The sequence below is a fragment of the Helianthus annuus genome, chromosome 10 (assembly GCF_002127325.2).
Source record: "Helianthus annuus cultivar XRQ/B chromosome 10, HanXRQr2.0-SUNRISE, whole genome shotgun sequence".
Classification (NCBI taxonomy): Eukaryota; Viridiplantae; Streptophyta; class Magnoliopsida; order Asterales; family Asteraceae; genus Helianthus; species Helianthus annuus.
The window spans coordinates 148,865,525-148,879,526 of record NC_035442.2 but is presented as its reverse complement, the minus strand read 5'-3'; the positions used below and the strand labels follow the sequence as shown (position 1 = coordinate 148,879,526).

Sequence of the window (14,002 nt, the reverse complement as noted above, 5' to 3'; positions counted from 1 at the left end):
CATAGCATCACATCTGATGTATGAAAACGGAAGTATTCACAGCGATGCGGCCTCGCACCGCGTCCAGTGAACACTTCTATCAATACAAGGAAGCTAGATAACAGCAACAGTCACCACAGGCGACGATGCGGCCAGCACCGCATCTCGCGTATTTCTTGATCACAAGCAAGAGACGCGATAACATCAGATGTTACCGCAGGCAGCGATGCGGCTCGCACCGCATCCTATACGCTCAAACAAGTGGGACTGACACCACAGTGCAAGTGGAACCAATGGCAGTCACCTGTCAGGTCTACGTAAGCGACAGACTGACGTGGCGTCGTCTCCCCGGCCGACATGTCTGACACACCTGCAAAGGTGCAGCATGCCGTCAGTCTATCCATCCACCTCCTCCTTCACTCCTCGGCTATAAATACCAACCCCAAACCAGGTTTGAGGTATCTCTTCACAACTCTCTCACTACTACTACTATCTTACTTTGATTCCCAAGCAAATTACTGATTCTCACGCCGGAGAGTGGTAACAATGAGCACCCCCCACCCCATCCTCCTTGTTACGAGTCACGGTTTGTTTTCTTGTGCAGGAGATCAACCCACCGGTGATCCAGCCAGCGATCCTCGAGAGGAAGGGATTGACCCTTCACCAGTGAGTTAACCCTGCCCGATTAACCATTGTTTCATCAAGGTTGATTGAATGTGGCCGTTATAACAAATCGACCTTAATACTACATGTTACTAGGATTACAATATTGGCTTAATTAATTCGATAATACGCTATTTGTTAATGAATTAATAATTATACGCATGTGGCTACTGATATTTTAATTAGAGCAAATTACGGTTCGAATATGAGAATGACACCTTACAAAACGTAAAAATGAATTGCAGATGCAATTTTTTTATTTTCTTCGGATTTACTTAATTAATATGTTTAAGGTATGACCCTTTTGCCTTTAAACTTATTATTATTGTATGTATCGGGAAAAGATCAAATAGGAAGTTTATTTTGACTAGGAAGTGTAGGAAGCAATAGGATTAGGACACGTGGCAACATTTAAAATAAAGAAAAAGGGTATTTTAGTCAATCCAACCCTTTTTTCTTCCTTTTCCAAACCCAGTAACTTCAAAACCCATCATTTTCAAAACCCACCATCTTCAATCATTTCTTCACTTTCTATCTTAATAATCACTACATTATAGTGCGATTTTCATCACCAATCAATGATTCAAACACCCGATCAACGTGTTCTTCAGCTTTTTTTGAAGAAAACCCAGTTTAATTTCATACAAAATCTCGTTTTTTCCGGTTTTTTTTTTTTTTTTTTTTTTGAAGATAATCACTTGATCCGTCCAATTCGAGGGCTGATAAGTGTTTCAATCATTCAAAAATCGTTAATTGTTGAAGAAATCACTTCGATCCATGTAAGAAATTCTTTAATTTCATTTTTACGATCTGGATTTTTGATTTATTCATTGCGTTTTACGATCTTGGCGGGGGTCAGGGGGCAGCGCCCCTGGCTGGGTCCAAGGGGCAGAGACAATTCACAGACAGTTCACAGACAATTAGAAAACACATAAAACTCTCTTATTTCTAAAACGCAATGGACACATAAAACTGTCTGTGAACTGTCTGTGAATTGTCTGTGAACTGTCTACGAATTACTGTCTTCGAAATGAGCCAATTTCTGAAAAATTAATTTTTCTGATGCATTTTTATTACAGCAAAATCCATTGCGTTTTAGAAATAAGAGAGTTTTATGTGTTTTCTGGTTATTGCCTTTTAGAAAAAAACACATTTTTAAGTGTTTTTAGTCATTGCGTTTTAAGTAAAACACATTTTTTAGTTGTTTTCAGTCCATTGCGTTTTAGAATGAGTCATTTTTAAGTGTTTTCTGGCCATTGCGTTTTACAAATAAGACATTTCTTTGTGTTTTTGGTGCATTGCGTTTTAGGTAAAACATTTTTTATGTGTTTTTCAGTCCATTGCGTTTTAGAAAGTACATTTTCTTTTGAGTTTTTAGGCTATTGCGTTTTAGAAATAAGACATTTCTTTGTGTTTTCTGGCCATTGCGTCTTACAATTAAGTCATTTCTTTGTGTTTTTTGGTGCATTGCGTTTTAGAAAAATGTCATTTTTTATGTTTTTTTTCATTGCGTTTTACGTAACTGGGGGTTTTTCTATTGCGTTTTACGCAACTGGGTTTTACATTTTTTTTAATATAGCAATAGTATACTCGTTTTAAAGATAAAAAACGCTCGTTTTTTGATGCAATTTTTATAAAAAAAATAATGTCGTATGAAAGAGTTATTAACGTTTAAAAAGTGGGGGGGAATTGGAGGAGAGAGAAACTATTGGCTTGGATTGACTAGAATGCCCCTAAACAAACTCACGCGCCTCTTTTCTTCCCTTCAATTTCTCTGATTTAATCTTAGCCCTTGATTAACTAAATGGATGGTCAAGATCACTTCCTAGCCTTCCTAGCCAAATAAACTTCCTATTGTATCTCCACCCTATATGTATTTACCATTTATACAATATACAATTATGACTATTCATTTTTGCTAACTCTATATAGGAAAAATTATGAATACTAGAAACAGTAAAACATACGAGACAAGTCTGTCAAACATAGCATGTTAAGTGTATATTCAGTTGAACATGAAGCTTCTTGTACAATCATAAGAGGCAAGTTTTATAACTTCACCCTTGACAACGGCTCATGTAGTTTCTCCTTTTTTTGAATGACAAATTATCTACATCGACTCATCGCACTTCCCAATTGAAAGCTTGTTGTTAGGATCGGAGGCTGTCATGATTATGCTTGTTTGTAAGAATTTGACAAATCAATGGATATAAAACAATGTAAAGTGCAGCGGAAATGAATACAAACTTTATAAACATAATCAAAGAGGAGAATAGTTTGATAAACATATGCTTTCTCATTAAGTTGGATGATTACAATGAAAATCAAAAGATTACAAGCATGCTTACAATACTAAGCTCCCCCTCAGTCTGATACCCCAAGGTTGGTTGTACAAGATGAAAGGATTGAATTGAGGAGAAAAACTCACTCAAAACGATCAAATGTAACAGTACAGAGTACTGTTACATTTATAGGCAAATCAAACCACTGAAGCATCTCAGCTGACGTCACCATGAAAGTGACATCTAACAACCTAACAGACTCTATCTACTGATCTATACAACTACTGCTTTGCTAACTACTAATAGTGTATAAAGTTTACATAAGATGAATAGAAATGCTGCTGCATCATTCCACTGCTGTGAACCTAGCAGTACTTGTCATGAACAGCAGTGCTTGACTCAAGGCAGCAGATTGAACAGTAGGGCTTTTAGTCTTCATCAGTCTTTGTGTTGATCAGCAGTTGTAGGCCAGCAGATGTTGACATAGACAGTACTTTGGAGCATATCAGATGTTTGAGCCACATTCAAGGGGAAAGCAAAGTGTAGGCTGCTGCTTATTGTTAGTCCACTGATGTGATCCGGTTTTGACTTTACATTATCTGTTCCTCTGGTAGGGTTCAATCCCAACACTTGTTCATTACAACAGGGCCCATACTGACACAAAGAGTGACACGGCATTCAACAGAAGAAAACTCCACAAGACCACCAAGCCAATTGAGTGCCCCCACGGCCCCACCCAAAGTGCAATGGGTGGGACTCGGAAAAACCAGGATGCCTCATGTAGTTTCTCCTAAAATAATGCTCATATATATTGGATTTAAAATAATATCTAATGCAGAGCCGTCCCCGAAAACTCTTAAAAAAATTTAGGCCTCGGGCGACGAAAAGATTTGGGCCCAAAATTATGGTTAAGGATAAATGAATTACAAAAATAAAAACTTAGTGATGGAGCAAAGATTTTAGAACTTGAGACCTTTGCATTATTTTAAGATGGTTTTTGCCACTACACCACCAATATTGTTTTGCATATTAAATGGATGAATATACTAAATATATAATTTAATAAATATATACAAGCTTATAAATATTTCTCAGGCCCTTCGAAATTTTGGGCCTCAGGCGTCGGCACGGGTTTGCCGGGCCCAAAACCGGCCCTGATCTAATGACGTTTATGTTTAAAAACTGCCAATAAAGTTTAAGGTAGCCTTTTAAGCTGAATTTCAAACCCTAATGGTTTGTTATATTAATTTTCAAGAGGATTCATAAATAAGCTAACATAATAGACTACGGTGCTGTTTGTTTTTTCTGCAGGAAAACCTCTTCTGCTGCAGGCCACATCTGCAGACATCTGCAGGAGAAGAGGTGGACCAAATGTCTGCAGTTGCAAGAAGAAGAGGGTTTGTTTTTTTTATATATAAAACCTCTTCACCATTTTAAAACACACACACAACACACTGATCTCTCTCTACAATCTGCACCACCGCCATCATCATCACCGCCACCACTTCACCACCGCCACCACTTCACCACCGTCATCATCACCACCGCCATCATCACCACCACTTCACCACCGCCATCATCATCACCGCCACACACTGATCTCTCTCTACTCTCTCTCTAACAGATCGATGATGATGATGATGTAACAGATCGATTTGAGGTGTTTTGTTTGCCATCGATTTAGGGTTTCGGAGGTGGAGGTCGATGGGTGTCGGCGGAGGTGGGGGTTTGTATCCAATCGATTTGGGGGTTTTGTTTCCCATCGATGATGATGATGATGGTGGCGGAGCAGGGGTGGTGATGATGATGGTGATGATGATGATGGTGGCGGAGCAGGGGTGGTGGTGGCGGAGCAGGGGTGGAGGTGGAGGTGGTGCCAAGAAGAGGTAAAAAGCTTTGGTTTATATCTTCCTCAGGAAGAGGCTGGGGAGAGGTAAAAAGCACTTCTCAAAAAAAAAAAAAAAAACAAACACTCTTCTGAAAGGATTGAATTGAGGAGAAAAACTCACTCAAAACGATCAAATGTAACAGTACAGAGTACTGTTACATTTATAGGCAAATCAAACCACTGAAGCATCTCAGCTGACGTCACCATGAAAGTGACATCTAACAACCTAACAGACTCTATCTACTGATCTATACAACTACTGCTTTGCTAACTACTAATAGTGTATAAAGTTTACATAAGATGAATAGAAATGCTGCTGCATCATTCCACTGCTGTGAACCTAGCAGTACTTGTCATGAACAGCAGTGCTTGACTCAAGGCAGCAGATTGAACAGTAGGGCTTTTAGTCTTCATCAGTCTTTGTGTTGATCAGCAGTTGTAGGCCAGCAGATGTTGACATAGACAGTACTTTGGAGCATATCAGATGTTTGAGCCACATTCAAGGGGAAAGCAAAGTGTAGGCTGCTGCTTATTGTTAGTCCACTGATGTGATCCGGTTTTGACTTTACATTATCTGTTCCTCTGGTAGGGTTCAATCCCAACACTTGTTCATTACAACAGGGCCCATACTGACACAAAGAGTGACACGGCATTCAACAGAAGAAAACTCCACAAGACCACCAAGCCAATTGAGTGCCCCCACGGCCCCACCCAAAGTGCAATGGGTGGGACTCGGAAAAACCAGGATGCCTCATGTAGTTTCTCCTAAAATAATGCTCATATATATTGGATTTAAAATAATATCTAATGCAGAGCCGTCCCCGAAAACTCTTAAAAAAATTTAGGCCTCGGGCGACGAAAAGATTTGGGCCCAAAATTATGGTTAAGGATAAATGAATTACAAAAATAAAAACTTAGTGATGGAGCAAAGATTTTAGAACTTGAGACCTTTGCATTATTTTAAGATGGTTTTTGCCACTACACCACCAATATTGTTTTGCATATTAAATGGATGAATATACTAAATATATAATTTAATAAATATATACAAGCTTATAAATATTTCTCAGGCCCTTCGAAATTTTGGGCCTCAGGCGTCGGCACGGGTTTGCCGGGCCCAAAACCGGCCCTGATCTAATGACGTTTATGTTTAAAAACTGCCAATAAAGTTTAAGGTAGCCTTTTAAGCTGAATTTCAAACCCTAATGGTTTGTTATATTAATTTTCAAGAGGATTCATAAATAAGCTAACATAATAGACTACGGTGCTGTTTGTTTTTTCTGCAGGAAAACCTCTTCTGCTGCAGGCCACATCTGCAGACATCTGCAGGAGAAGAGGTGGACCAAATGTCTGCAGTTGCAAGAAGAAGAGGGTTTGTTTTTTTATATATAAAACCTCTTCACCATTTTAAAACACACACACAACACACTGATCTCTCTCTACAATCTGCACCACCGCCATCATCATCACCGCCACCACTTCACCACCGCCACCACTTCACCACCGTCATCATCACCACCGCCATCATCACCACCACTTCACCACCGCCATCATCATCACCGCCACACACTGATCTCTCTCTACTCTCTCTCTAACAGATCGATGATGATGATGATGTAACAGATCGATTTGAGGTGTTTTGTTTGCCATCGATTTAGGGTTTCGGAGGTGGAGGTCGATGGGTGTCGGCGGAGGTGGGGGTTTGTATCCAATCGATTTGGGGGTTTTGTTTCCCATCGATGATGATGATGGTGGTGGCGGAGCAGGGGTGGTGATGATGATGGTGATGATGATGATGGTGGCGGAGCAGGGGTGGTGGTGGCGGAGCAGGGGTGGAGGTGGAGGTGGTGCCAAGAAGAGGTAAAAAGCTTTGGTTTATATCTTCCTCAGGAAGAGGCTGGGGAGAGGTAAAAAGCACTTCTCAAAAAAAAAAAAAAAACAAACACTCTTCTGAGGCTAAACCTCTTCCCGCGTCTGCACGGTGCAGACAGAAGAGACCAGAAAGCTCTTCTTGAAAAAAACAAACACCACCTGCATCTTTATATTAAAAAACAAAAAAAAATATATGTATAGATCACGTGAAAATGAATAAAAGGGTTTTATATTGGATGAAGCCGAAGTTAGGTCAAAGCCCATAGATGGTGGTGCTGTAATTAACTAATTATTATATTATTTAATATTAATCAGTCACGGAAGATGGCCTAGACAACTAGAAGCACACGTATGCCACGATCCACTTGTTTATTTTATTCATTAAATTATACATTCAACTTTAAGAAAAAGCAATAATTCACTATTTACCATATATTTTAAGATAAAATCATCCATACACACATGCATGTGTTTCAACTTTCAACTTACAAAAATCTTTCGTCTTTTCTTATGTATTTCTTCATATCTCCACTAGACTACTAACTTTTAACTTTTCAGATCAAGAACAGGTCAACTCCCCCCCCCCCCCCTCTCTTTTTTCTATATATGTATGTATGTATGTATGTATATAACTCTCATAAACTCCATTTACACACCAAACACCATTACAAGACTCGATTTTTATCTGTTTTATCCATTGATCTTCAATACCCATAAAAATTTATCAAATGGGTAAATCATTTCATCCAATCTTTTGCATTTTTCTTTCACTTTTGACCATTTCTTATGCTCAAGATTGCAACACATACAGATTCTCAAACAACAATGTGTATGCAACATGTATCGCCTTACCTGTTTTAAACTCACAGCTTCACTGGAACTACCACCCCACCAACGCCACCGTTAACGTAGCCTACCGACAAACCGGAGTCACAACCTCCCAATGGGTAGCTTGGGCCCTCAATGTTGGTGGCTCAGGTATGGTTGGAGCCCAAGCTCTTGTGGGCTTAGTGAGCTCAAACGGGTCGGTCCAAGCTTACACTTCATCGGTTACCGGTTATGGAACAGGGCTGCAACCCACCAGGTTGAGTTTTGATGTGCCCAGGGTCACGGCGGAGATGGTTAATGGCGATGTGGTGATATATGCAACTTTGGTGTTGCCTAGCGGGCGTACGAGTTTTAACCAGGTGTGGCAGGTGGGTCCTGTTTCAGACGGAGCTCCATCGATTCATCAGATGGGTTCTGCTAATAGAAACTCGGTTGGGACGGTGGATTTCGCTACCGGTCAGACTAGTGCAGACAGCGGCAACGCTGGCGGTTCACGGAGACGCCGGAGAAATGTAAGTTCTTTGTAGTTGATTCATCATGTTTTATTTTATTTCAAGATTCAGATTTTCCAGATGAATCTTATTAATTAATGTCATGTGAAAGTCAAAATCTTACAACTAGTTTGATATATATATAATAAATAAATAAATAAATAAAAATAACAATTTAATATGACAGACACATGGAGTGTTGAATGCTTTGAGTTGGGGAGTAATGATGCCATTGGGAGCCATGGCTGCAAGATATCTGAAGGTGTTCAAGGCAGCTAACCCAGCCTGGTTCTACATCCATGTTACCTGCCAAGCTTCCGCCTATATAATCGGTGTAGCCGGATGGGCCACCGGACTCAAGCTAGGCAGTGACTCCACCGGTATTCAGTACGGCACCCACCGCAACATCGGCATCGCGCTATTCACCCTAGGAACCATTCAGGTATATACTCACAAATAACCATCTTGTTTATTTTAGTAATGTACACGGATAGTCCCTGTGGTTTACCAAACTTTCGGATTTGGTCCCTAGACTTCCATAAGTACATGGATAGTCCCTGTGGTTTGCACTTTGTAACGTCTTTAGTCCCCAACCAATAAATATAAAGGTTATTAGCATGTCCAAGTTAATACTAAATGTGTTACAAAGTGCAAACCACAGTTACCATTCATATACTTTTGGAAAAAGCTAAGGACTAAATGCATTACGAAGTGCAAACCACAATAACCATCTGTGTACTTTTGGAAAGCTAGGGAGCAAAACCAAAATTTTGGTAATCCAGAGGGACCATTCGTGTACTTTATTCTTTTTTTCACCTCTTAAGATCATAAGCAGAGTCTAAACTGGTAAACTCTGTTTGCAATCAGGCATTCGCTCTGCTACTGCGGCCAAAACCCGACAACAAGTACAGATTTTACTGGAACATTTACCACCACGGTATAGGATACACCGTGATCCTCTTAAGCATCATCAACGTGTTCAAAGGGTTCGACATTTTGGACCCTGAGAAGAAGTGGAAGAAGGCCTATATCGGCATACTTATCTTTTTGGTGGTAAATACACTAATTTTGGAAGCGTACACATGGTTCATTGTTTTAAAGAGGAAACAGGAAGAGAAAAGAGAATATCCAGGCAATGGCTACAACCAGTCAGCTTAGAGGTGAGACCAGCAGCTAGATGATGTTATGTTTTCATTTTCATAATTTGTATTTTGGATATGAGTTGTAATTCTTTTGGTGGTATATATATGTATTGACATTTGATGATATGAATCAATAATTAAAACCTTATAAAGAAGCAACTTATATGTGCATATATATGTTGTAACTTTAGCTTTGGGAGGCTTTCAAAAAAAAAAATGGAAACTTTCCTTTCTAACCCTAAACTTTTAATTTTTTGACAATTTAAGTTTAAAGTTTTAATTTTTGTTTCCTTTTAAACCCTAAGGTTTTAATCTTTGACAATTTACCCTAAAGTTTTAATATTTGGCAATTTAAGTTTAAAATTTTAATCTTTGTTTCCTTTTTAACCCTAAAGTTTTAATCTTTGACAATTTAAGTTTAAAGTTTTAATCTTTGGTAATTTAACCCCTTTGATTAATTTGATTTTTTCACTTCTAATTCAAAAGTTTCCATCTTTTGCGATTTAACCACTTTGATTTTTTTTTTTACTTATGTGTTGTAATATTGGCTTTGGGGGTTTTTCAAAGAAAAAATGGTTATGCATATGGTTGTTGTAACCTTGGCTTTGGAGGTTTTTCAAAAAAAAATTGATTTTTTACTTTTCACCCAAAAGTATTTTATAAATTACTTTTAACCCAAAACTATTTGTTTTTTTTTACTTTTAACACAAAATTTTTAATCTGTTGCAATTTATCCTCACAACTTTTTTTACTTTCAACTTTGGTCCTTTATGTTTTTCATTTTCCGCAAATTTTTAGCTTTATCATTCGTTCTAAATTTTGTGACTTAACACACCACAACGTGCGTCTTTGGTTTAACGTTTTTACGTTTCGTTCTAAATTTTGCGGGTGAACGTTTTTACATCGTCTATTTTTTCCTGTTTGATAGGTTCAACATAACGTGCGCGCACTAAATCGACTTAGTTATCACTAAAGAATCCCCGCCGCATTGCGGCGGGTCTTAATTCTAGTTCAATACTAAAGTGCAAATTTAGCTGCACGAGAATACGAGATACAAGTCGTAACATGAAAAGAATAACAAAGCATCTAAATTGAAGTCTAACAACTATGCCTTCATATCATGAAAAATATAAATATGCAAGGCATGATTTCTATTTGGTCAACATATAAAAAGGTTACCAAATGGATAGTTTTAACTGGCGATTTCTTCGCATTGCTTCAAAGTCGAGGATGGTTGATCTTTTAGCTCAAGGGTGGCAATTTGCTTCACCACTTCAGCTTTGTCAGATTCAAAATTCTCATCAACTGCATAAGAGTATGATTTAAGCATCTTGTTACAGTAGCAGAAACTATAATAAATCTTTTGTGTACCTTTTTCAAAAGTGAAGTCGCTAAAAAACCGAATGAGCTTGCTTCTATTTGCAACTAGCACTTTCACAATTTCTATAGGCTTTCTCTGGTTAGCGGCAAAAAGCTAGTCCAAAAACAAAACAAAACTAATTGAAGAAAAAATAATTTTAAGTAGTATTAAACAACAAAATTTCCATTATCACCTTGAATACATGGAAAGCTTCTAGCTGTATGGTCTTGTTTGAATCCTGGAGGATGAAAATGGTCAACCGGCATTGTAAAAAATATAAAAAAGAAACATTGATGAATAATAAATACCCTAAGAAGATTCATGAAGATTCTCATGTTGTCCAATGAGCTCACGTATCGAACCATCACTGAGGTGTTTGAACGATCCAATAACATTGTTCCCAACAGCTGAAATGTTTTGCAGACTCTCAGTCATAATCACAGTAATAAATTTAATAGGAGAAATCATGTATAAAACCATATACTAACCTTGACAGCATTCCTCCTGCTGATATAGTTGGGAGATTCGAGCAATGATTTGTATTCCTGGAAGAACTGCACCAAAGAAATATTAAATACCGTAAAAAATAATGAAACCAAGAGTCTAGATCTATAATAATACATAAAAGTGGTCAAAAAAAGTTAAACATAAGTTTAAGATAAAACTTGTGTATGAGTTTCTGGTAAGTAACAACTAACCCAATCATAATTCTTGGTAAGAAATTCAGCAACAGTTGACTTATGCCTGGTCAATAGCTCCTGAAACAAGACATAATATGTAATTTTAAAATTTATACATAAGATGTAGGATGAATTGTCATAAAACAAGGCAACAGGAATCTCAAAACGGTAAAAAAAGACATGAAAGTGTCACTAATGTCATGTTTTCCGCTGATTAAAATCATGTTAACTTTGGCCAAAAATTTCGAGAAGCTAATACAGGGAAGGGGGCTGATACTTAACTCTAAATGTTGATGTTGCGTCTGACGCTATGTCAAAACTCGGATCTTGTATGTATCTGAAGAAGATTTTAATGTGATCCGACTCCAGAATATATCTATTGAACAAAACAGAATTTAGCTTATAACAATTGAAAAGTACTGGTTTTCGTTAATGATACTTACTTTGCAGCTACTTGATGACGAATACATTCTCTTAAAATTGCACCGTATGCCAGAGCAAGCTCTGAGTCATCACAGCTGGAAATTGAATATATTCAGATTAACTCACTCATGTTTCATAGAACGATGGAAAGTTAATTACCCTATAAAATTATTAATTATTCCACTTAAACCGATGAGATATAAAAGTTAATAACATAGAAGACATAAAAGCTGCAAAACGATACAACTGGAGACCAGGTAACTAACTATAAACACGCATTCTGTAACAGAGGGCTCACCCAGGTAGCATTATAGTCAGAAGGGTGGTATTGCACTCCAAATATTCAGAGGCAATAGATCGCCCATTCACTCGTTGCTTCAGCAAATTTGCAATTACATGCGTGACATCTTGACGTATCTGCATAGTACCATACTCAATGTTTTCACATGGTAAAACAGAAATAAAATAGGAATCAAGTCATTCTTCAAGTCGACTGAATAAGATCAGATACGTCATACGTCCTATCCCCTTGGCCCCACAACTAAAAGATAGTTCATCATGCTACATACCCCGGGGTCCAAATCAGGAAGGGATGCTATCAGCATGCGACATGTGTCTCCTTTGAAGAACTCCTGTGTCAACTTTACACAAGCCTCTTCTGCCGGTTCTAACCGTTCATCTCCATAAAGCACTGTCCTCATTTCAAGAATGACTTTTCTTAGTTCACAAATCTGCAGCACACATGTAAATTTCAGAAAAAAGGCTTAATTAGTAAATAAAAATGGTGTGCGTCACCACTAGGTGTCCCACACCGACCAGTGGGTGGTAAATCACGTGTCCAGAGGAAATCAGGTGGTGCAACAGATTCCCACCTCCTTAAGACCAGAGCACTATCGTGGGGACAAAACTTAACAAATGGCTTCGCCCGGTTTCTAGATATTAACCATAACAATGTCAAATTTCATATACAACTATGGTTGTAAATATCCCAACTAGTCACCGATTAATCGCTAGTCGGAGGCTCACCCGAGTAATTTTCCTCTAATCGGCCAATCAATCGCTAGTCCTAATCGGCCAAAAATTGGTGGTTCCGAACAAATTTCGGCCATTTTCCGGTCAAACCTTGTAAATTCCGGTGATTAATCTTGTCTACTTAAAAAAAATGAGCCGATGAGGGGTTAAGTTGTGTTGCTAACGGTGTGTTTGGGATTGCTTTTTCAACCGATTTTTTGATTATTGTGTTTTGAAATCGCAAAAAATCAATTTGAGTGTTTGGTAAAAAATTAATAAAAACTGATTTTTTATGTTTTGTAGAGATCAAAACCTGATAATCCAAAAGTAGGTCACCCCTTACTGCAGGAAAACGGGATTCCACAAAAACTGATTATTGTGATTTTTTTGTCATTTCACTTATTTATTTTTTAAAATATATATATTTGCCAAACACTCAAATAGTTGATTATCTGATTATTGTGATATCAAACAACATAATCAAATCCAAACACTATCTTTCTGCAACACGTTTTGTTACAGCTAATTTATGATTATTCAAAACGCATAATCTATTTTCAAAACTCAACCCCAAACATCCTCTAAATAAATTACACATAAAAATGTGTGCATATATATATGTATATAAAACTGAAGATAAAGATATAAAAATCCCAATCCGATTAATTATGAAAACATTGATATACACAGACCCATTGATGTCTGCCATACAACTGATTCACCACATGAGACAATTATGAAAAGAAAAACACAAACTTTATAAGAAAAGGTGAACCTTTTCACGGCGTTTGGATTTACGAAGATCTGGATTAACGGCGGTGAAGGGTAGGAGGTGACGGAGGTGATGAACAAGCTCCACAGGTGTGCGAGGCTTGGATTTGAAAAGCCCCTTCATTGGTGTTGAAATACATGGCACAACCACAGTCCCCATTGTGTTTGTTTCCGACGATGAATAAGAATGATTAGGGTTTTACAATTGATATAAGAAGAGAGATCAGAGGGTTGGATTAACTAACAATCATGATCGGATAAGTTTGAGATTAGAAGATAGAATTGGGGATTGGTGAGTGATTTTAGGGTTTGGATATGCATGAATCAATTTCATGTTTGGAGAAAAGAGTTTAATGTGTTTTCATGTATAAGGCTAAAGGGTGTGGGGGATATGAGTTGGATCATCAATGCCACATAGGACCATTAATAAATTGCTATACCATCCCCTTGACTCATCCACCATGGTTGGCATGGATTAAACCATGGTAACCATGAGCCTACTTTCCTTTTTAAATATTTCTTTTTCCTTTTTCACAAAAATATATTAAAATAAGAAAATAATTGTTTGGATCATGACCACACCCTTAGGGTAGTGGTTTTGGATGGTTGATT

The 14,002-nt window shown here is 37.8% G+C and overlaps 2 protein-coding genes across 3 annotated transcripts; one reads left to right on the top strand and one right to left on the bottom strand.

Moving 5' to 3' along the window:
* The first annotated feature begins 7,313 nt into the window (after positions 1 to 7,313).
* LOC110886003 (cytochrome b561 and DOMON domain-containing protein At5g35735) lies at positions 7,314 to 9,271 on the top strand. Its single transcript, XM_022133756.2, has 3 exons — positions 7,314 to 8,024; positions 8,191 to 8,445; positions 8,871 to 9,271. The coding sequence occupies exons 1-3, from the start codon at positions 7,413 to 7,415 to the stop codon at positions 9,159 to 9,161; spliced, it is 1,158 nt and encodes a 385-aa protein (XP_021989448.1). The 5' UTR covers positions 7,314 to 7,412; the 3' UTR covers positions 9,162 to 9,271.
* An 837-nt stretch (positions 9,272 to 10,108) lies between these two features.
* LOC110886002 (putative MO25-like protein At5g47540) lies at positions 10,109 to 13,761 on the bottom strand. 2 transcript variants are annotated; one of them, XM_022133754.2, is made up of 11 exons: positions 13,395 to 13,761; positions 12,178 to 12,339; positions 11,907 to 12,025; positions 11,629 to 11,703; positions 11,468 to 11,561; positions 11,204 to 11,263; positions 10,994 to 11,059; positions 10,814 to 10,912; positions 10,699 to 10,743; positions 10,517 to 10,619; positions 10,109 to 10,450 (listed from the first exon to the last, which is right to left on the bottom strand). In XM_022133754.2, the coding sequence occupies exons 1-11, from the start codon at positions 13,548 to 13,550 to the stop codon at positions 10,338 to 10,340; spliced, it is 1,092 nt and encodes a 363-aa protein (XP_021989446.1). In that variant the 5' UTR covers positions 13,551 to 13,761; the 3' UTR covers positions 10,109 to 10,337. The 2 variants fall into 2 exon arrangements, with proteins under 2 accessions (XP_021989446.1, XP_021989447.1); XM_022133755.2 differs by lacking the exon at positions 11,629 to 11,703 and having other exon boundaries at positions 10,161 to 10,450.
* Between the last annotated feature and the right edge of the window lie 241 nt (positions 13,762 to 14,002).

Bases quoted from the DNA above. Each gene is read 5' to 3' on its own strand.
- LOC110886002 (XM_022133754.2), bottom strand. From the start codon at position 13,550: ATGGGGACTGTGGTTGTGCCATGTATTTCAACACCAATGAAGGGGCTT. The intron at 10,913-10,993 runs GTTAGTATATGG...AAAACATTTCAG, and splicing joins GCAGGAGGAATGCTGTCAAG to CTGTTGGGAACAATGTTATT. The intron at 10,620-10,698 runs GTGATAATGGAA...TTTTTGGACTAG, and splicing joins AAGCTTTCCATGTATTCAAG to CTTTTTGCCGCTAACCAGAG.
- LOC110886003 (XM_022133756.2), top strand. From the start codon at position 7,413: ATGGGTAAATCATTTCATCCAATCTTTTGCATTTTTCTTTCACTTTTG. The intron at 8,025-8,190 runs GTAAGTTCTTTG...TTAATATGACAG, and splicing joins CACGGAGACGCCGGAGAAAT to ACACATGGAGTGTTGAATGC. The intron at 8,446-8,870 runs GTATATACTCAC...GTTTGCAATCAG, and splicing joins TCACCCTAGGAACCATTCAG to GCATTCGCTCTGCTACTGCG.